This window comes from Zosterops lateralis, assembly GCF_965231275.1.
Source record: "Zosterops lateralis genome assembly, chromosome: 4".
Lineage (NCBI taxonomy): Eukaryota > Metazoa > Chordata > Aves > Passeriformes > Zosteropidae > Zosterops > Zosterops lateralis.
In genome coordinates this window covers 4716003-4738809 of record NC_139765.1, presented here as the reverse complement: position 1 = coordinate 4738809, position 22807 = coordinate 4716003, and the positions used below count along the sequence as shown (strand labels likewise).

Below are 22807 nucleotides of genomic sequence, written 5' to 3'. Positions count from 1 at the left end.
TTTTTTGTTTTGTTTTTACCCGTGGTCAGGAATTGCTGAATTTTAAGAATGTTCATTATGGGCAGAACTAAGTGAGCCAAGCATTGTTAAAAAGAAGTCCGTATTTTGAATAACATGCAGAGATGATGGATTCACAGAGAAGGTTTGAGCTGAGATTCCAGAGGGGCTTCTGCAACTTTATCCAGAAGGTTTTTATGAATTCTTCTGAGAACTGGCCATAATGAGAAGCATTGGTTGCAGTTTGTCTCCAGTACTTGCAGAGCCAGTCTGTGCTGTAAGTAGCTGACTCTATTTGGACAGATGGTTCTATCTTCTTAAAGAAGTTTTAATTTCCCTAAGCTGAAGGCTCCTTGGATGGAAATCAAGGATTACTTGTAACTCTCTTACTTCCTTGCTTACTTGGAATAGTGACACTACAGAAAATCGGTTTACGATGATTAAGACATCCTTTCTTAGATGTTTTCTTAGAATATCAACTGTTTTCTTCTTCACTGGGTCGATCTCTTGTTCACAAGGGCGCTCACTTCTAGTAGTATCCCTGCTCTTGCTATCAGTCTTCTAAATTGCATTAGCTTCTGATAATCTCTCAGGGATTTTCCTGTTTGTTCTCTCACTGTGTGTGCTGCCTGTAGCCTGACTGTGGGAATATGGTCCTAGTTAATTGATAGGAAGGAAAAAAAGGCAGATATTTTAACAGGCTAGGGTACCCCAACTTAGGGCTTTTCTTTTGAGCACCACTCAAAAAATTACATTGTCATGATGAAGATAACAAATATATATGTGAGATGACATAAGAAGGCCAGAATATTTGTGTCAGATGTGAGCACAAAAGGAAAATGCTGAAATGAGAAATTATCCTAGGTAAATCACAAAATCATTGAGTAGTTTAGGTTGGAAGGGGCCATAAAAATCATCCAGTTCCACTCACCTATATGGTATAGGGACACCTCCCACTATACCAGCTTGCTCCAAGCTCTGTCCACCTCACTGACTTCTCTGTCACATGAGAAGGAGAAGGAAGTTCTCATCAATGCATTCCAGGAACCTCCTGCAAAACTTCCATCTTCAACTGATTGTACTGTTTGACACGTCCATAAATTCAATGTTCTTGGCATGAATTTCAGCCACTGAGACCAGCTGGCAGGAAATGGCTTGCACTCATGCCAAAAGCTTTCTTACCTTCCAAGACATCATGGCCACAGGTAGGACATCTGTTGGGAAAAGCCCTGGTTCCAGGCTAACCCCTTACTTGTGACTTGTTCTTTTTTTTGGTAATCTTCTATCTCAGTTCATTCTAGAAGAGTGAATTATTATTCTACTGTATTAATTTCCCAGATGTTCAGCTCTCTACACTTGAGTGCCCTCTCACTGCAATGTTTGAAGAATCTCTGTCTTTTATTTGAGTAGCTTTAAATATCTGATGCATTTGTCTTGATTGATTCAGTTTCTGCTGTGTGTGACATCAAAGGATTTTTACCTCCCTTAACCCTTTTAATTCAGGTGCACTTTGGTGGCCACATTACCCCAATCCTCTTCATGGTGATGTTTTCTGCCTTCCACCTCAACAGGACAGGGGGAAGAAGTGCAAAACACCCACCCTAGGCTGCCATTCCTTTGGAAAAGCTCCTTGAAGGAGCCCAAGTTCAAAAGAGTGCATCTCAAAACTTGCCCAGATGTACTCTCAGGAGCTGAATGGCTCAGATGTTTTGTCCTTGAAGCAAAATCTGGAATTGCATCCCAGCATTGTGTTCTATACAGTGCTGCCTTCTCTGTGTCAGTGTAACAGCCAATATGCTCTCAAATGGGAAAGTAATTTTTTGGTAATTCCTTTAAATATCTTTCCAAATCTTTCTTGGTAATTTCTAACAACATCTCCAAAAAGTAGGACTCTGTGTTTGGCACAGCCCTTAGTCCTGGCTAGTAATCATCAGGAACTCAGTGAACACTCCTGAAGTTCCCAGGTGTCCAAGCAAATCCGGCAGTGAAACTTTGAAGATCTGGGATTAAAGGCAATAGGTATGGAAAAGCAGATAAAGATCCCATGTCTGGATGACTTTATACACACTAATACTTCCAAGTCCATTCAGTGATTCTCAAAGCCAGTGGTAATCAATTCTGCAAGGCAGGAACTGAGGAAGGGCACAGGGATCTGACGCCAGGTGTCACTGCTGACATCCCTTGGGAATTGACTCCTGTTGACCCATAGCTTCATTGGGGCATAGTTATGGAGAAGGATGGGAAGGAAAACAGTCCTGGGAAATGTGTGGGAAGAAACATTTTCAGTGGTTCCTGGAGGAAAAGCTTCAAGTGTTGCCATTCTCCTGCCCTGCACTTACATTCTTCCCCATCAAACACCGATCCCCATCTCCAAGTATCACCCAGGGGCACCAGTATATTTATCTGTGATAAACATCAGAAAACTCCTTATTCCATCCCTGACTTGTCCACCCACCTATAAGATGGCACTAGAGAACATGGAAAGCTTTTCCATGTCTCTCAAATCCCTCATGCTCCTGTCTACAGCATCTGACTCGGAAAGTGTTCCATATTCACTGCTGTGTAATTTGAGTATTCTTGCTAGAAAACAGCAGGCTTGGTCAGCAGCCAATTTTCAAGGAAACTGCTATTCAAAACCACATCCCAAATAGCTGGATGTACATATTAGTCTTAACTGACCTTTACTAAAACTGTCTGTCCTTCTCTTTGTTTCTGTAGTCTTCATCTTTAAATAATCAGCTGTTTTGTTTACTAGATGTTGGTGGTGGGTCCTGTATTTCCACTAGATTAGCTCTGCTCAAGGGAAAGTAATAGTTCTGGATTGAAGCATAAGCCATTTGTTTTTCTGTAATGAGGAACGCTCTGCTGCCTGCTTTTCAGCTGATGAGATGAGTTATGCTTTATTTGCCTTGAGAAGAACTGTACTTAAAAGCAATTTTCTGAAGAGGAAATGAGGCAGAGAGTGCAAAAAGGGGGGGAAAAAAAGGCTCTATCCCAATTAAAGCTTCCTCATCTGCATTTTCACACGTTTCTTGACAGAATAATCTTGGTGCTTATTGCTGGAAATCTACCAGGCTAAAGATTAATTGCTGGCTAATTACTTTGAAGCTGCCGAGTTATATCTCGAATTGGTTACAATGGCAATTCAAAAATAGTTGTGTACCTTCCTTCCTTCCTTAAATGTATTGGAGGGTTTTATCAAAAGAAAACATTAGTAATAAACCCTTTCAGCAGAACTGAACTGCAGACATCAGTTGTTTTTTTAAGAATTGTTTTCATGACTTTGGTACCTCCAGTAGATTTGTGATGATCACTTGTATATTTATGATGTTGTCATTGAAATCACCGAGGGATGGATGCACACCCTGGGGAGTGTTATTTTGTGTATTTATATTTAGGCTGTTCCCCTGCATTTGTACACCAATGCTCTTTTCAGAAGAGGGATTTCAAACACCCTGCATTTAAATTTGTTTCACACAGCCAGTGAACAGCTTTTTCCTTGAAGAAATTCTCACCCTGATATTTTACCCCTTGGCCTCTCTTAAGATAAATTATATATTTTCTTCACAGGAAGAAATTTTTGCCTATATTCTCCTGAATCATGCTAAGCAATAACTTCCATTTCTTTATCTGAGAGGTGGAAGCTTTTTACATTTTTTTTCTTTTGTTTTCCTTTTTTTTTGTTTAATTGAGCTCTCTCAAGCTTACTGTTCTCATTAGTTTGTCATGTATGAGTTCCATTTTGTGGAAATTCTCTGGATTTTCTCCATTTTAAAGGTTGTCATACAGTAATGCCTTGCAATGTTCATATTGTAAGTTACCAATCCTCCTAGAGAAGCCTGATTTCCTGGCACCTATTAAACACACCTGAGGAAGAAAGGTTGCCTATTTTGGCCACACTTAAAAACTTGATGCTTTCTGAGTCAGTCACCAATGCCTGGTGGAGTAGAGGAAGATCCAGGTGTGCTGTCCAAAAAAGAAAGGACTACCCAGACATTTCAAAGGCTTTTAAAAAACTAGACTCGTACAAGTTCCTTTTTTTAAAGTGGACCATGGCTTAGGCACTCTACTTTTCATTAGTTTGTGTTTGCTTCACTGAAAATGCCTCCTGAGGAGGATGCCAAGCCATTGGCATTTTGCACTGTTCAGTGCTTCCTTTATTTTTCAGCTGTGCTGTTCCACCGTTGTGCAATTTGCCCTTTCTTTGAGGTTTTTGTATCTTTGTGGCATGGAAAAATTTCTGATTGAAGGACTGGTAGGCAGAAACCTCTCTGAATTATTACATGCTCTAAGGCAAGAGCAGGGAACACCAAGGGCTGCAGATGTCCTTTGGAAAGGGAGGTCAGAGCTTAGGAGAGCAGGAAGAAGGAAAGTGTCTATCAGACACACTCAACTAGAACGTTGGGAGAAATTCCAGATGTCCTGTTTTCACATTTTTGACAGTGTATGGTGAAAACACAGAGGTTTGATTAGTATAATGAATGGGAATTGCCTAATTATAAAGTGAGAAATAAGAAATTGTCTCCTCTCTGTTGAGTGGCAGCACAGCCCATGCTGAACTTACATCCTATTTTGAGGTTAAAAAGCGAGAATAGCAGCATTAGGATGCTCAAAAAGACACTGAAATCAGGGTAACATTATTACTGATTTCCTTCCGTTTCATTAATGTTGGACAACTTGAAGTCAAAGGCCTTTCCTTTCTCTTCACTCTAATTTTGTGGCAATTCCTGTATCCCTTCAGAAGTGCTGCTAACCTGGCCAGTCTTTCCATGTAATTTTAACAGTACATCAGGCCAGTCCACTGACTGTGTTTTATATTGGCAGATGGCTTCTAAAAGGAAAAGACAGGACAATCCTTAGGCCTCACACAGTTACTGGGGATTTATTATTTGTGCTCTGGGTGAGTTCATCAGAATTTAGAAACGCAATTACAGTTTACCTTCAGACTAAGCATCATCTTTATGTTAAGTACTCCTCGAACTGCAGGAAGCAGTATAAAATAAGCTGCACTTGTTTTGCCTTTATATCTTCCCTCATTTCCCTGTAAAGCCCTGACAAGTCTGAACCCCTTCAGCTTCCATAAAAGAAGCAGCAGACTTTGATGAAACAGCTGCTCCCCTTATCTGATTTAATGGTGACAATGTACTGAATGTTCCTGTGGTGCAGAAGGTTTTCCAAAGCAGTGTGCTGACTTGTGCACTTGCATTTGGAAATTGCCTTCATCCTTGAGAGGAATGCAGTGAATCATTGGAGGGGATGAAAAGCTGCAGCAGCTGAGTGGCACGTGGTAGCAGCAGGCACAGGAGCCGAAGGGGATTTTATCTGCAGTGGGAATGTCAGGAGGAGATGTAGGAAGAATTTAGCAGTCCAAGGCTGGCACTGCAGAAATACTACTCTTATTTTATATGCCGTGACTGAAATGGAGGAAGGGCTGATTCATTCTTTCTCTGCCTTTGCATTATTTATACTTAAGTAGTAAATAACTCTCATTTCGTGGCGTTTTGCACCCGCTTTGCAACAGAACAAACAAATGCAAAATAATATTCCTGAGAGTCACACAAGATAGACTAGAGAAAAACCTTTCCATTTTATGCCCCATCAGGGTTTGCTGGCATATCTCAGGAGATGATGCATATTTGGAGAGCCAGTGCAGCATCTTGTTTGAAAACAAGCTTTTTGTAGACATTAGGGCTGTTGGTGCCTGGGAATTCAGTTCCTTCAGCCAACACCTTTGCCCATGAATAACTCTCTCTAGAGATCTCTTTTCTGGCCAAGCGACACTGATGAAAGATGTGTGCACTCAGGTGGAGCTGAGAACAGTGAAATGGCTTTGTCTTGTCCTAACTTAGGCTGAAGTTTCATGTTTATGAAGGATGTGCAACTGTGTGGCAATTTAAAATAAGTACAGAGTGTGGTGGATAATGGGGAAGGCTAATGATTCTTTTATCACCTCCTTATCCCTAAGAATCTCCAGGTTTATCTAGATTTGCTTATCAAATAAGTGGAAAGATGATAATCGCTTAGTCAAACAAACAAACAAAAAAATACTGTTCTTAGGATCAGTTGAATCTTTCAAGTGTCATTCAGTATGCTTAATTTATGTCACGCAATTTCTGCTGGTTCACAAGCACTGGGCACATCAAAGACAGAAGAAACTCTTAAGAAAACAAGAGGCTGTAGTAGTACAGATATTTCCAAACTCGGTGTTACTGGTGTGTAGGCTACAGAGGAGGGGAAACACCCCAAAACCACAGAGCTACTGAAAAGTCAGCTGGTCCATCCTCCTGCCCCAAGGCAGGTTCAGCTGTTCCCTGCCTTTCCTGGCACTGCTTGTGTAGACAGCTCTTAAAGGTGTCCAAAGGTGGTGTGATTCATCCCGTGTATCCCTGAGTAATCTCTCTCAGTATTAGGTGTTCCTGTCAGTAGACTTGTTACCTTGGAGGTGTGATTATCCTTTGGAATCTAGATTATACCTCTTCAGATCCCAGAGTCTATTCTATTGATTCTTTCTACCTTTCATGATGTCACTTTGCTCCACCCTCCTCCCCCTCCCCCCCCAAAAAAGGATCTTTTTGTACTTAACAGTTTCTATTAATTCAGTTAAAATGGCTCAAATATAATAATGCAGAAATGTGTCTTGGAAAGAGCTATGGATCATATTTGTAGGGAAAAAAGGGCTGAAAGATGGCTTGGGAGGCCAACCAGCTGCACACATGTTCATGTAAAAGTGCTGGTGGCACTCAGCAGCTTCAGCATCGGGGATTGTTGAGATGTCCCATCCTTCCATCCCAAAAGCAGGTCCCCACTGGACTCCTCTGACATGAGCTAAGAGTGACAGTAGACAAGGAGCAGCAAAGGAGGAGGAGCAAGACTGTGCCCAGTTCCCCTCCTCTCTGCAAGTCCTTTCTAGAGCCATCTAGCCTGAGTCTAAAGCTGCACAGGCTTTCCCACTCCATCCTCTGCTCTCCTGCTCTTCAGCTCCTGTTTTGGTCCTACAGACAGCCCTTGACGTCAAGTGGCAAGTGGTTGCAGGAGATGTGGACACAGAGGAATTTTGGTGTCTGTCTGAGGAAATGAGTGGTGGCAGAGAAGATTCATTAATCTCTTCAGAGCAATGCATTACCCCCTATATTTTTGTTCTGATTCCCTTGGGGGGGAACAAGTGAATGGACTATTTTATCATCTCACCTGTGTCCCCCCAGACAGGAATTCTCTTTTGTGCCAGTTGCATTGATTGATGTAATCAGACTGGCTGCTAATCAAAGCGATCTCAGCAGCCTAATTCTGTACCTGATCTCTCTCTGTTTGTGCTTCAAGGTCTTTGACAGGGTCCGAGAAGATTGCCCTAATTTCCACGAGAAGATTAAGCCTATTAATGCTGAACTCACTCAGCCCAAGCTGGCCATCAGTGCTGAAGACGAGGAGGAGCTTCTGACCCGGGTCAATGTTGTCTTCCACTGTGCAGCCACAGTTCGCTTTGACGAGCCCCTCAAGTACGTCCTGCTGTTCTGTGTTTGCTGAGAGTGATCCAGGGGCATCCCTGGCATGGCTGCAGTGCCAATTCCCCACTTCCATGTTCGTTCTGCCCGTGGTTCAGTGCTGAACATGCAGGGGATGTGCTCTGAAAATGCTCTGTGTGTGTGTGTGTGCATGTCAAAACTGAGCTGTCTTGGCACAGTCCCATGGGAACAGAAGGAAGGACTGCAGGATTGGGCTGTAATGCTGTAAGGGAGTTAAGTATGACCTGAAACTAGGATGGGGAAATGTGTGGTTTAGGCCATCAGGGAGATGTTTTGGCAGAGCTGGAGGCAGCTTGAAGTGAAACTGTGTTGTGTCTGTCTCTAAAGCTGGTGTTGTTAATGGCCTTTCTTTGTCGCTGAGTGTCTGGAGAGGGAAATGTGTGGTTTGAGAAGAAAACCCATCACAACCTTTAGAACACCCAGCTCTCACTGTAATTAACTGTTTACAAAAAGTGCTTGGTTTCTGAAGGAGTTCCCTTGGAAGTGGCTGTCCAGGCAGGCGTTTCCATTAAGAAAAAGGAGAAATAAGCCACTGAAACAAGATTAGATGTCTGAATGCTTCTGTGCCGATTATCCATTCCAGCATTCCGAGGTGGATGATCTTCATTGCCAGATCCTCACAGTTCTTTTGAAAAACACCAAAGCTGTGATAGTAGAAAACACAATTCCTAATATCAATCTTTATTTGCTCATAGGCTAAAGAGATATCCACTATGTCCACCATAAATATTTGCTTTTTAGAACAACTAATTAGAGAAACACCAGAAAGAATGTGGCTCTTGATGTGATCTTGAGCCAATATGTAAGTAAGTACAAATATTCTTAAATCAATGTACAAATGAGCATGCTTTAAAAATAAGTCTCAGTGGCATGAAACATCAAAGGGAAACCACACTTTTAATAAGGAGGTAGCTAGAAAGGAGATAAAAGTTTAAAAGGTCATCAGCTTGCACGCAGTGTAGATGCTATTTAAAGATTGTATGTGATCTGTCAAAATCTCTTTAACAGAACAAGGAAAATTATGATTAGAAGGCAAAATATGAAAAGTTCTTCAACTCAAATTATTCCTGACTGAATAATAAAATGTATCAGATGGGTAAAAATTTTAGCAAGTTAAATGTGAAAGCACAATATTGCTGCTCAAGAATTTTGAACAGCAACTTGATGATGACACAAATAAAATTATTTTTTCAACATGACAGAAGCTTCAAGATTACAACAGAATATGTAAAGCCAGTAAATAAGGAAGGGGCAAAAGCACTGCTGTGAAGATACTGGAGAAGCAGCAGTGGAGACACTAAATGAATTATTGGCATCAACATGCAGTATGTTTAGGGAATTCTCCAGATGGAACTCTTGAGGGCAGAAATCTCGGAAATTGTGTTATATTGAAATATTAATAGATGCCGTGCTAATAAAAATAGAATAAAAAATATAAGAATGACTAAACAAATAACAGTCCATCAGGATTAGATGATATTCCCTTTGAAGGCTAAAGGAACTCTGAGCAACTCAGCAGAAATCCATGCTAGGCCCATATTATGAGCACAATTGTGTTCTCCACTTCTCAGAAGGGGTGCACTCAAACAGAAATATGCAGAAAAATTAAGTTTTGTCTGAAGGATAGCTCAAATAGAGATATTCATCCTGCTAGATAGGCAGGAGAAGATAGAAATCTACAGAAAATGGTTTTCTTTAATAGCAGCATGCAAAAAGAAAAGTATCTCTAGCTTTAGATACAGTGATCCAAATATTGATTGTACTCTTTAGCTGGTGTTTTCATTCCTTTGGACTATTTACATATTCTCTTCAACATAATTAAGGGTTTTTTTTAGTGTACACTGTGCTTGATGGCTTAATTCCTAACAGGGTATGTGTCTTTGAAAGCTGCAGCTCCTGGGCTGAGCAGATTGCATATTCCTGAGCCTTCTCCCTTCTGTGCAGGGAAATGTCTCTATTCCAGTACAAAGCACACAACAGAGTCTAATGGCTGAGATCTGTTGCAGATTGTCTCTAGGACAACTTGTAGCTATGCTGAGTGCTTGAACGTCAGCCTTGCTAACCAGGACATTCTTTCTCTTATGCTTATCAGTTCTCGTCTCCATTCCTTGGGAACTGAAGCTGTTATCTCTAATTGTGTCTTCTTTGATTATGAGTAGCTTCAAACTGAATGAGAGTGGCTTTAGGTTTGATATTAGGAGGAAATTCCTTACTGTAAGAGTCCTGAGGGCCTGGTACAGATTTAACAGAGTAGCTGTGGATGCCCCATCCCTGGAAGTGTCCAAGGCCAGATTGGATGCAGCTCTAAACAATTTGGTCTGGTGGAAGGTGTCCCTGCCCATGGCAGGGAGTGGGACTGGATGATGTTTAAGGTCCCTTCCAAGCCAGGCCATTCTGTGACACTATGAATCTTTTTTTTTTTTTTTTTTCTGGGCCCAAGGACCCTTTCCTGCTTTCTGAAACCATATGTCCATCTGGTTTAGCAGTGTCCCTCCAGGGAACACTAAATGTGTGCTGTAGGAACCACAGTGCCTCAGGGGTTAGAAATACATGTTCCAGGGAGGGGTGGCCAACATATCACATTTAGAGATGTGAGTGAAGTCTTACTTGTGACCCTTCAAACTGAGTAAAAATACTTGAGAAACATTCAGTGTCCAGAACAGCGAATCCAGCATTGTTGCTTTCAAAGCTGATTTCACACCTGCATTTCACTGACACTTTCTGCTTCACCACATCCCCTGCTCTTCCCTGACTTCCCTTTCCACCATAAGGTTTGGACAAAGCTCAGCCTATACATTCTTCCCAGTGAAAAATACCTTTTGCTTGCTTCCCCTGCCCTCCTTAGACACGCCCTGCAGCTGAACGTGATGGGCACACAGCGGCTCCTGGAGCTGGCGCGGCAGATGCGGAACCTCGAGGCCTTCATCCACATCTCCACTGCCTATGCAAACTGCGTCCGGAAATGCATCGAGGAGATCATCTACCCACCCCCAGCCGAGCCCCAGAAGCTCTTCGATTTAGTGGAGTAAGTTGTAGTGGTGTGTGATGGGTTTTTTTTTTCCTAAAGTTTTGTATGCTTTTTTTATGTTTTATATTTGTTTGAAAATGGTTTGTTCCTAGTACCCCAGTTGTGATAGACTGCTTTTCCCAAAAAGTGAAGCTGCTCTGTCATCTTTTTGCCCACTGACTCAGTTTTATATCCTTTGGTATTCATCACTGTCAAGACTCCATTACACTCTCCCAAAAAGCTCACCATCACCTGCAGCTCTGAAAACAATTAGTTTTGATGGGTCAGATTAAAAAAAGACTGCAGCACAGGTCTGATTGCTAGTCAGAAGTGTGGAGAAGGGCTTGGATACCTCAGAGGTTGTTACTTGAGCTGCTTCATGTAAAACATAATAAGAATTTATGTATCATAGCTTGAAAATGCAGTAGACAGGATGATGTTTGGGATGCACCTTTAATATTTGCCATGAAAGTGATAGAAATAGTGTGTGGATATCAGGGTGCAGAAGGTTTCAGAGACGGGAATAACAAGTATTAGAATTTTACTTTAAAGGGGAGGGAGGGGAAGCAGATAAGGAAATACAAACTACCTTCAAAAATGGGCAGAAATACAGATTATGTTTTTCATCAGCCAGCTGTGGATGATTCCTTTCAGAGCTAACCCTTGTCTTAAGGTGCTGCTCTGCAAATGCTTTAAAAGGGATAATCGAACAACTGGATGCAATAACAGATCCATTTAACAGTGCTCTTGGCCATGCACATGATATATGCTTATGATTACTTATTCACTTGAAATCTCAAGGAGGACTCCCAGCTGTTTCTTTTTCTGCTCTTACCCTCCTGTTACATCTTGCTGTTTCAGTATTCTGATATTTAACCTGCAAGTAAACCCTGAGGCTTAAGCTGTGTAAACCAAAAGTCACACTTCTAAGTGCTGCCAGGCCAATAGGGGAAACACATAATCTGCTGCATCAAGCATGGTTTGCCTTAATCTAAAGCTGAAGGAAATCAGCTTTGAAGGATGTGCTGAGGTAAGGAACACAGCACACAGCAAAGTCTCAGCTGATGCTGGTTGGTTATTGCAGAAAAATACAGATCCAGCATTGCTTACAAGAGTTTTACTAATGCAAAGCCATTAACACAGAAAGCTGTGTTTTCCTGTGGCAGAGTAATTTAGTGCATATAATGGAGAAGTTATTAATTGTTTAATTTGCACTGTTTGCTAGGAAGGGGCAGATGCAGCAGTGAGTAGAAGCAGCAGCTTTTGTGGGTTAGCATTCCAGAATCTTCCAAGTAGGTCACAGAGCAGTTCTCCTTGCTGAAGTGTCAGCTCAGCTTTCTTGATGGGAATGTTGGTCAATCAAATCACCTGGGAAGGTGATACCCCAGTTGGGACAGGTCTTCAGGTAATGCAGAGACCTCTCTGAAAGGATGAGGGCAAAGGGAAATTGCCTCTGCTTGTACTTCTGCACCTGTCTTTGCTTTGTGACAATGCAAACCTGCAGCACCCTATTACAAAAATTAAAAAAAAAAAAAAAAAAAAAAAAGAAGGGGAGAAAGGCTTGCACACAGCTTAACCCGAGTTCCCAGATGAACTTAGTCTTCCTCCAGGCTCTGCAGAAATAGCCTTTTCCTTTTGGTAGGCTGGTAATTAGCTACTCCACAGATTCAAACAATAGCAGTTTAGCTGAGACCCTGAGGTTCAATGGCTGCCTAAGCGGCTTTGCAAATTATGTCAATATTATGTGCTGCTTGTAACCTCTGCATAGCTCATATTTTATCTTTAAATGCTTTCTTCTGCCTTGTTTCTGCAGCACCAGGCTGGCAAAGGAAGGTGTTTGTGCCTCCATAGGGCTTTTTTATTTAAAGAAAAAAAAAATCCTATATACAACAAATTGTCAAATTTTTAACACATTCCAAATCTGAGAGATTTGCTTCATCCAGCCCTCCCCTTTGAATCAGTGCTCTCTCATACAACAGTTACCTGCCTGTGCCCAGTGAGAACCACCTGAGAAGTGCTGTGCCCCCTGAGCCACTATGTCTTTGAAGGGTTGACAGAATCAAGCAGTTTTTCAGGTGTGTCAGTCAGCATTGTGTTTCTCTCCCCTTGACCTCTGCCTTTTCCTGAAATTCTAGACAAGGAGGGGTGAAGTGAGGATCTGCAGGAAGCAGTATCCTTGCAGTGCCCCTGGGCAGAGTCCACCCCTTCAGACTGAGCTGTAAGTCCGTTGACTTAATTACAAATTGGATTATAGGAGCTAATCTTTGATTCTGTGGTGTAACACCAGGCTGCTGGGAGCCTGTCAGGGGCTGGCAGTGAGGGCTCTGGAAGCACAGCCAGTTCCTGTCCTTCAGACCCAGATGCTGGCAGGGACCTGTGAGGTCCTGGTGCTGTGCCAGGGAAGAGCCTTTGGGCATTAGGCCCTTCCTCTGCAGCTCTGTGGTGGTAAGGGCTGCTTTTTAAAAGCTATCTGCATAACTGCTTCTGATGGATTAGGTACTTGAATATCTTCAAAAAATAAAAACCAACTTGGCAGAGTTCTTTTGGGGTTTTTTGGGTTTTTTTGGTGGTTTGGTGGTTTGGTGTTTTTTTAAGCACGAGCAGTGTCCTGTGGAAACCTATGGAAAACTTGCTAGAAGGAACATATAACACTGCAAATGATGGAAATCCATTGTTGGAATAATATCCCTGTAGGATGTTGCAGCTTTTGAGACCTTTGTGTTGTTACATGACTTGCTAACTCAAGGTTACCTGGAAAACCCAGAAACATACTTGGGAGTATACAGGCACTGTGTTGGCTAAGGATAAGCACTCCCTAGTGGCATTCCTAGGCTGGAGAGCTCCATCAGGCTGTAGACCATGGCAATATTTGTGTTACAGATTGCAGTCAAGCATTGGAGCATTGCCATGGAGCAAGAGGTTGCTCTGAAGTGAGTTTGTAGAGGTACCTGAATTGCAGCCAGGCACTGAAATTCACCAGGGTTTATTTTGCACCTTAAAAACAAAAGTAACCTTCTCCCATAGAGCTGTTTTAAATCCAAACCTTAAATAGCTTTGACTGGCTTATCCCCTGTTTCAGGTGAAGATTCCTGTCTCACTGGTCTGCTTTGCCCAAATCTTTTTCTCTCACTGCACTGTGGATTATGATGTTCTCCTTGTTCCCTGTAGGTGGTTGGATGAATCCATCATCCAAGACATCACACCCAAGCTGCTTGGGGAGTGGCCCAACACTTACACCTACACCAAAGCCTTGTCAGAGTACCTGATCCAGCAGGAGAAAGGAAACTTGAACATTGCGATCATCAGGCCATCCATCGTGGGAGCCAGCTGGCACGAGCCTTTCCCAGTAAGCATGAACATACCATTCCCTACTGAGAGCCTTTGGATGCGCCTGGAGCTGTGGAACTGTCAGGAATCTGTCCCTCCTTGTAGCAGTGTCTTGAGAAACAGGTGTCCAGTTCATAGGGAAATGTGTGGAAGAGGTGGAGATCCTGTGCTGGAGTAGAGCAGCAAGCCTTCTTCAGCATCTTCAGGAAGAACTCCTGTGGAAAGACCACATTTAAGCAACAATAACAAGATCTGGGATAGATAGAGTGCAGACTGCTGGGTTTGCAATTGATGGTCCATTCAGGCACACCAGGGGAGTTTCTGTGCTCAAAACATGGGAACTGAGGATCATTTGTACTGGTGCATTCTGGTTGAGGTACAAATGTTAGGCACTTAGTAATTAAATGCAGCTGTACTTTGGAATGAGAGAATCCATTAAGCTAAATATACTGATAGGAATAATGTGCCCTAACATTGCAGCCAAATTGGAAAGGCAGCACAAAGTCACCTTTGGCTTTCATGCAGCCTGAAGTGTGCCAGAGATGGCTGAGATAGAGCCAAGGCTCTGGGCCAAGCTCCCCATCTTGGAAAGACAGAGAGCTCTGTTTGGTGTCACAACCTGTTCCAGGTCAAACAGCTCATCAATGCTCTGAGCTCCAGCTCCCACAAGTGGCAGGCAGCTTCCCTAACCTGAAGCAGGATGGGATTCAAAAGGAGTTTTTTTTTTTTTTTTTTTTTTTTTTTTTTTTTTTTTTTTTTTTTTTTTTTTTTTCTGCCTTGTTTAGACATTAGCTGCAGTGACCAAATCACTCTTGGTGACAGCTGCATGTTGTCTGTCAAGGGTAAATATCAGTCCAGCTGTTTGCAGCAAGTGTGCCAGCACCAAGACACTGTGGTGTTTAAAGCCAGATTTTATTCCTGAGGCCAGGGAACAGGAAAGAAGTGGTTTCTAAGAATAAACTTAGATTCTGTTGTTGATGAGTCAATTGCAGGCAATGCATCCCCTGGTACTGTTTGGCATCCTGGCAGCTGTCCCCAGATGGGCTGGCATCCATCTAAACTGGTGCCTCCTTCCTTCTTTGTCTACACCACACCACTGTCATCATTTAGAAGCCTGTGTAAGCAAGGCTTACATTTATATATATCATTGAAGGGAACACTAATGATTCTTCTTTTCCACAGGGTTGGATTGACAACTTCAACGGGACCAGTGGAATATTTATTGCGGTAAGTCTGGTTACTGTTTAAGCTCCTCTTTAAGCAGAGTTTGAGTTACTAAAATAGCAATTCTGATGTTATTGTACAGCCCCACTTAGAAACTGTGTGCAGTCAAGGGCCACAGGAGTTTTCTGAGCCTGGGAGAAAGATGTCACACATTTGCCACACATTTGTCAGCTGATAGCACCCAGAGGATGGTCTGTTTGTGTTGAGCTCAGAAAACAACACTGAGAGTATTCGTGTTGCTGGTTCACTGAAATGTGAATTGCAGTTCCTAAAAACTCTGAAAAAACTAGAGATTTGGACACATTTGGCCAGATTTTCAAAAAAATGGCAAAAAATGTATCCTTGAAATGGAGATAAGCACAGGTGTCACAGCTTGAAATCTTTTAACACAACTTTGTTTTCCAGGCCAGGTTACCACACTGTCAATACAAGGCAGCAGAATTTATCCTTCCATTTGTCCCTGTGTGTATTGTTTCTAAATCCACTGCTGTAACTTGTTATCCCTCCACAATTCCAAAGATTATGGCTCCCACTTGGCACTGCTTTGTACAGGATTTCTCCCCTGTACAGACTACACCTAAATAATGTCTATGATTGAGTCAGACTCTGCCAGTTACATGGATAATTCACCATATTTTTTCCTAACTTGGTAAAATATTCTCTGTAAGATGAAAATAATCATTATAATTAATACATGAAAAGAGTAAAGTTGCATACCTTTTCTCCTGCCTTATAATTTTTTTTTTCTAAACTAAAATCATTGCCTTAGGTCTCTCTGTCAATCCATAATGCAGTATAGCTCTGGGCAGATATTTATGTTCATGTATGAGTTATCCCACTTCATTACTTTGTCAAAACTATGTTCTAATCATACTGGTGCAGTGCATAAAAGGATTAGTGGTCTGCAATCATAGAAGAGCAGAATAAAATCCAGATATGATCTTGTTAAAAATGCCCATTTATATCTGAAGTAGATCATAAATAGAAACTATTACAGTTATGGAGTGCAGAGGACAAATAATGCTTTCATCTGAACTCCATCTATACCTTTCAGAGTTTATGTTTACAAATGATTGACTTCCAGTCATGTCACGGTTTCTTTTTAAAAAGCCTTCTATTCCTTGGTGACAACTCAAGAAGTTTGTACTGCCTCCCTGCTCTAGTCCCAGCACCTTGTCCTGGTTTCTGGGTTTTTTCATGATGTTATCAAGATCAAGGAATGTTTTGCAATTCGTTAATTTTGCAGATGCACTTCTTACATTTTCATGTGTCAGGTTCTAACTTTAGTACTGACACAAACATTATTTTGGGTGTTTGTTTTTTTTTTTTTTTTTTTTTTTTTTTTTTTTTTTTTTTTTTTTTAAGTTAGTTTCTTTTTTTAATCATATGATGATTGATGATGATATCTGTCAAAAATTTTATCCAGGACTGGTTTGCAAGAAACCTTGTGCCAGGTTTTGTATGCAGATGCAGCCTATATCTTTAGATCCAGGTTAGCTCCATGGAAAGCAAAAATTATGAGATCCTAGTTTCACTGTGGGAAATGACTTCTCTTTTTATATAAAAGATTAGACTTGCACTGAGATTTGAAAAGGAGGTGGTATTTTTTGGTCCAGGTTTGAAGCTCTAAGGTTTTGCAGTATAGTAGAAGAGACAATGAAATTTGTGTCATCTACACTGAGCCCTTAGGTGATGAAACGTGGTCTGTAACTACATTGAGATTTGGCCAACAAAAAGACAAAAAACAATGACAAGGATGCAGAGTGTAGAGACAAAGTTGTTTGGAATGTTTTTCAGAAGGGAAAAGTGTTTATTATTAGGGACCCAAGACTTTTCTTCTGAAGAGAGGTATTAATAAGTATTAATAAGTACAATAATTAATGTGCTTGAATGTGGCGAATTGTTTGAAAATGAACCCTTAAACATCTGAGTGCTGCATCAGTTTGATTACCTGAAAGTTGTGTCAGTACAAGCAGCTCTCCTGGCCAAATGTATTTTAAACTGTGATTATTAGATGAGTAGCTTTATTTGTTTTAATTAAGTGTTGAAAAAAGCAAAAGGGAAGTGGTTTTAGTGGTTTGGTTTTGTGCATTTCAAGTGTCCCTCCATACCAAAATACTCATTTTCAGCTTCTAACCAAGCTCACCCTAATAGGGAAAACATTCCTCCAGATTCAGATTTGGTTCAGATGATCTTTGATGTCACTTGGGCAGAATCTGGACTCCAGATCTTGCGAATACTTTTTTTCCTGACTTGCAGTGTTTGAGTCTGATCATTTCATTCCATAAATAGACACATTTCTTTTAAATATTCATGAAATATGGGAGTCCGAGTTGTTGTTGATAATCTAATTATGTTTCTTTCGCCTACAGTTGCTCCAGCTGCTGTGGGGAGCTGTGTTTGTTGATTGAGGAACAAAATGAAATTAATTACATTTCCGCTGGAGTGTAATTAAGGCATTTTTGTCTTGCTGTTCCCTATTACATGCAAAGACCTTCCTCCCTGCAAGGCAGTGAAGCTGTAGGGCACAACTGGTTTAATTTGTGGTCTGGACAGTGACTGGCCCCAAAGCACCTCAGCTGAGAGGCTGTCCAGAAACATCAGACTCTAACCAGGAAATTATTGTGGAGGCTTCACTTTGCAGTAGCTTCTATTTCACTAGAGAGAAAAATGTCAGCATCTATAAATAGAAACCAAGCCACACCTGACAGAAGTACCACTGAACCATTTTCCATGTAAAAAGTAACCTTAAAAACTTAAGCCTTTGTTAAATACAAAGCATAGGAAATCTCGAAATCATTCATGTGTGTATGACCATCACATGCTGCTCTGAACACATTTTGCAGCAGATCCATCAAACATCCTCATTTTGAAGATCTCAGCAAGATCTTCAGTGTGAAAATGTGATAGTTGATTACACAGTGGTCTCTAGTGGGCATGTGTTCATAGCAGTGGAAAATTCAGAGTTGAGCTTGGTTGCCTCCTTTGTTTCTTTCTGTCTTTTTTTTTTTTTCCCTTGAGAAAACCCAGTAGTAAGAGCCTAAAGAAAATCATAGTGACATTGCAAGTTGAAGTTTTTGTGTCTGAGCCTAACCACAGTTCAGCTTAGGGCAGCAGAATTCAATGCATGACACAGGTTTGAGGAGGATGGAGTGAGCCATGTGGGGAATCTTGCACAGAGTCTGTGATCCCTTTGCCCAATGCACCAAGGATGAGATGGGACTGCTCAGAAGTCCCATCAGTCCTAGTTCCTGATGAAAATTAAATCAGTCACAAGTGGTATTCCTTTACTTGCAAGCTGTGAAATGCAACAAACACTTCTGATTGCAGAAGGGGAAAGGAGGAGAAGAGCCACCAAAAAGACCCAGAAAGATAAACACTCCCAAAGAGGGGATACAGTGTCTCTTAAAATCCACCAATGACCACTAGACAGTGGCATGTGCTTTACAAGTTAATAGCAAGCCTTAAATGCTTTTTTAATGACATGTTTCTCTCCTCAGACTTCAAGGCAAGGGGTTTTCCACAACTGGGCATTTCCTGTTTAGTTGGTGTATGAAAATTTAATCTATTTTATAATGAAATTGGAGTTGCAGATTGTATGAAAATAATTTAAGAAAAGCTGTAACATTTCCTTTGCCCTAACTTTTAAATATTGATGGATCTGTAGCAAATGCTCTTTTGCTCCTTCACTCAGTCCTTCCCCTCTGTTTTTGCACAGCTCTGAATTACAGGAGCTTTTATCCCTCCTTGCTTCACCAGCACTTTTATCCTCTCAGCTTTTCGCCTGGCTCCTCAGCTTCACTGCATTTTTTCCCACATGAGAAATACCTTGATTGCACCCTTGACTCTGCCGGTGGGGTTTCTTCTCTAATGTGCTGTGTTCAGCCCTCATCTGTGACACACCAAGTAAAGTTCCTTTATCCCATTTCACCCCCATGTTTCTGTATTCTGCCTTGTCCTCTCTGATCCAGCCTGCCATGCTGTTGCCATGTCTCTCCTGTGAAACCTCCAAAGCCTGACTGGTCATCATGGAAACCCCTTGATAACCATTCAGATTAAATGTATATATTTTGGGGGGCCTGATCCCCTGAAAAATGCACTTCCAACCAAAGCAGGATGAAAATTTTTCATTCTTGCCTATTTCTTCTTTTTGGTTTGTATTTGCACTGATTCCTTTTACTGAGTTTTGGTGGGTGATGTGCTCTTCAAGGCAGGAGCCATCCCCTGTGTCTTTGCTTTGGAAAAGAGGAGAACGTGAATACATCCAAAGGAAAGGTAGTCAGCTTTTCAAAAATCCTACTGCTGTAATTTCCAAAGTCTCTGAGGGACACTCAGACCTCTGCCTGCCTGTGTCATTTAAGGAAATGTAACTTTCAGGCATCACAGGGAACTTTACAGCAGCAAATCAGATACATTTCTTTCCTCAGGTATTTCTTTCATATTGAGTTAAATATGAGTCCAGCTTTTAAGAGTCCCAGCTTTTCTTGTACACAGCACAGACATCATCATGTTTCCAGGCATCCTCTGAAAATGCAGGACAGTGGTGGGAACCACAGGAGATCCATCTTTGTTGTCACAGAAACCAAATAACCCGCAGAAGAAAAAAAAATTGTGTGGTGCTGGTCCGTGCCCAGTGCCAGCTGGAGCCCTGCCAGCTAAATCTCAGCCCAGCCTGAGGTGGGTGACTGTTTTCCCTGTGTCCCTGTGTCCCACAGGCAGGCAAAGGGATCCTGAGGACCGTCATTGCCAACAACGAAGCGGTGGCCGACATGATCCCCGTCGACGTCGCCATCAACCTGACCCTGGCAGCCGGGTGGTACACGGCTGTGCACAGGTGGGAGAGCATCCCTCTTCCTAGAATTCCTCTTTGCCCACGCTCCTGGAATATTTGCTCCCTGCAGCAGCACTTCAAAGGGAACCAGGAGCTGATAAAAAACCAGTGCAAGAGGCTGGTTGATTGATTTTCCGGTTGGTGTTTTCTCCCTGTGGGTGGACGAGGACTGAGTGTAGAAGATGCAGTAAAGGCAGGGTTCAGAGTTAGGAAATCTCTACAGCTAAGGGTGAGACCCATTTCTCACTTCTCAGAAGTCACTCTGCTGAAGGCCAAGAGCTTTGCAGCAGTGGTTTTTTGGGCCTCCTTTCATTGAGTTGCTTTTCAAGTGTCTTCTTGGGGTTTTCCTGGTAAAAAAGCTCTGCGTGTTTTCCTTGGAAAACACTGCACAATGTAAATATATTATGGGCTTATAGGTTATATGATCTAAAAAATCTCCCTTCTTTGCATTGTTGAGAAGAGTATGTAGAAGTGATATTAAGGATTTAAGGTCTTTTCCTGTGGACCTCTGGCCTGGCTTTTAATCATTAGGTAGGAGTACAGAGAATAAACCAGATGAATTATTCTGGAGGCTTATGCAACTCTGAGAAATCAAACCCAGGCAAATAAAAGGCAGAAGTGTTTTACTCTCAAAGACAAGAGTAAGCCCTCTGAGCTGAAGGTTGAGCTACATCCAGAAAGCTAAATAAGGATCCTGAAAGGACCTTGAAGAGCAGCTCACCAGCTTCCCCCTCAAAGCATTATTAAGAAATCCACCAAATTAAAACTGTGCAGTTTTCAAGTATGCAGTAAGGAAAATGCTTTATTGATGTCATCACCTGACACCCTTGGCAAGGCAGGCTTAGGTCAAGAAAACTATTTTATTAATTCTTGATTTATGATGAAGGAAGAAATAAAACCAGTGTGATCCATGTTTAGTTCCACACCAAAAAATGCAAACTTTGTTTGGTATTAAACCAGGAGTTTTCTTGAAATTGATTGACTTTGTACTCCCTTCCCTAGGAAATGGAGTTTTTCTTCACATCTCAAAATAACACTTCTTTCTGTTTTCCAGACCAAAAAACTTGTTGGTGTACAACTGCACAACAGGGGGAATCAACCCTTTCTTCTGGGGCGAAATGGGTAAGGTCTCATTTAAATGGAGAACATCCATGGTGTTCCTTACACTTTGAAGAATTGGTTTCCACAATTTCGGTGGCATTTGGTGTCTGCCATTCAAACTGCATTTTGGGGACCTAGCTGCAATGGGTCTGCAATGAATGCCCCTGCATTCATATCTTTGTGTTTTTAAATACAGGAGGCTGGCCACTCCATCTCTCAGCCTTTGCTTTGCTTTTCCCCTTGCATTATTGACATGGCAAGCTAAGTCAGCAGAGAATGAGACCATAATTGCATTTACAGAATAGATGTCTTAACCATGATATTTGATCAATTGGCCTAGCAGGGAGGAGGTTTCAGCCATTGGCTGAGTGCTGAGGACATCACACCAAGTTCCTGGCTTTTGTTTTTTTTTTAATGAAAAATGAAATGTCGTGGTTAGTCACAGATCTGTGGCTTTTTCACAGGAGTGAATGCAAAGCTCTTCACAGGCTCTACTTCAGCAAAAGCCACCATAGCACCACTTTCTGAGGTTTGCCTTTCTTAACCCTTCTTCAGTGTAAATTTACTGATGAAAACAGCAATGTCTTAGTGCATTGTCATTGATTTTATTCTGTTCCTCTGCTTATAACTGTGGATTTAGCCATGAAATCATTTGGGTCCAGCAGCAGCAGCTTCCATGAACAGCTCAGCTGTGTGGTGGAACTGAAGGCAAAATTTTCTCCTTGGGTGACACTACGAAAGCTCTTTCTACCACATGTTGTAGTCACAGTTTTCCTGAGAGCAGAATGCTGCAGAGAATTAGGATGGAGTATTAAAGTGCAAAATTCTGCCTTTAAAGATGCTGCACAGCTGAGGAAATGAGTCTGGGAAAGATTTACTGCATCATGATGTTCTGATTGCAGCTGTACAGTCTGAATCCTCGATTCAGTCTCTTACCAGTTTATTTTTGGGAAATAGACATTTTCTGTTCAAGGAATCAGGGTATGTGACTGGTCAGCAGGGTGGAGGGTCCTGAGTGTCTGGAAGCCGCTGAGAAACCAGGGAGGTGAATGGGAGTCACCTGGAGTGGAACTGAGCATTTTCCTGCAAAGCAGGCAGGGATTTGCAGAGGGGAAGGCCTGGGATACCTGGTTAGGCCAAGTGACACCAGGACCTGCTTTAGGAGTGACAGGGGGACACAAGAGAGTAGGGATTGTTCAAGGGGAGAAAGATCAAACAGAGAAATTGAGGCTGAATTAGGCTGAGTATATCAAGGGTTAGGAACAAAAGTGACTGAGTTGGTGATGCTTTGAGTGATGAGCTTGGAGGGAGGAGAAGGATCTAGAAGAGAAGAGAGTTTATGCTTAAACATTCATTGCAGAGCAGTTCATTCTAAAGCTCCTCAGACACACATAAAAACTCCTGGTGTTAAAAGGCAACTTAACTGATTTATTTCTTTTCCAAATAATGCTATATGCCTTGGGGTTTTTCTTTTCCCTTACTTTCTCATTACTTTCACTGCTGTTACAAAAATGTGGTCAAACAACTAAATCTTTATCTGAAGAAGCATATTCTGCTCTGGTGCAGTGTGAATCTGATTAGTCTGACTTTGTAAAGTACATTTTGCAGTTTCTCCTCAAATTTAAACCTTAAAACGGGCTGGAAAATGATGTTCAGCTTGACAAAAATTAAGTTCAGTTTATTCTTGATAATCTACCTGGATGAGACCTGTGTCTCATTCTCCCCCTGCAGAACCTGCCTTTGAGTTGTAGGATTTGCTGGTGCATTTTTGTGTTGAGGTTGCAGAGGAAAGACCATCCA

At 41.7% G+C, this 22807-nt stretch overlaps 1 protein-coding gene across 3 annotated transcripts in view; it reads left to right on the top strand.

Moving 5' to 3' along the window:
* Positions 1–22807, top strand: part of FAR2 (fatty acyl-CoA reductase 2) — a 117982-nt gene that overhangs the window by 83431 nt on the left and 11744 nt on the right. For all 3 annotated transcript variants that reach the window (XM_083859325.1, XM_083859323.1, XM_083859324.1), the window contains exons 3-8: positions 7315–7490; positions 10363–10542; positions 13693–13870; positions 15034–15078; positions 19791–19909; positions 20961–21028. In XM_083859325.1, the coding sequence (XP_083715451.1) occupies positions 7315–7490; positions 10363–10542; positions 13693–13870; positions 15034–15078; positions 19791–19909; positions 20961–21028 (766 nt within the window). The remainder of the gene's footprint in view (positions 1–7314; positions 7491–10362; positions 10543–13692; positions 13871–15033; positions 15079–19790; positions 19910–20960; positions 21029–22807) is intronic.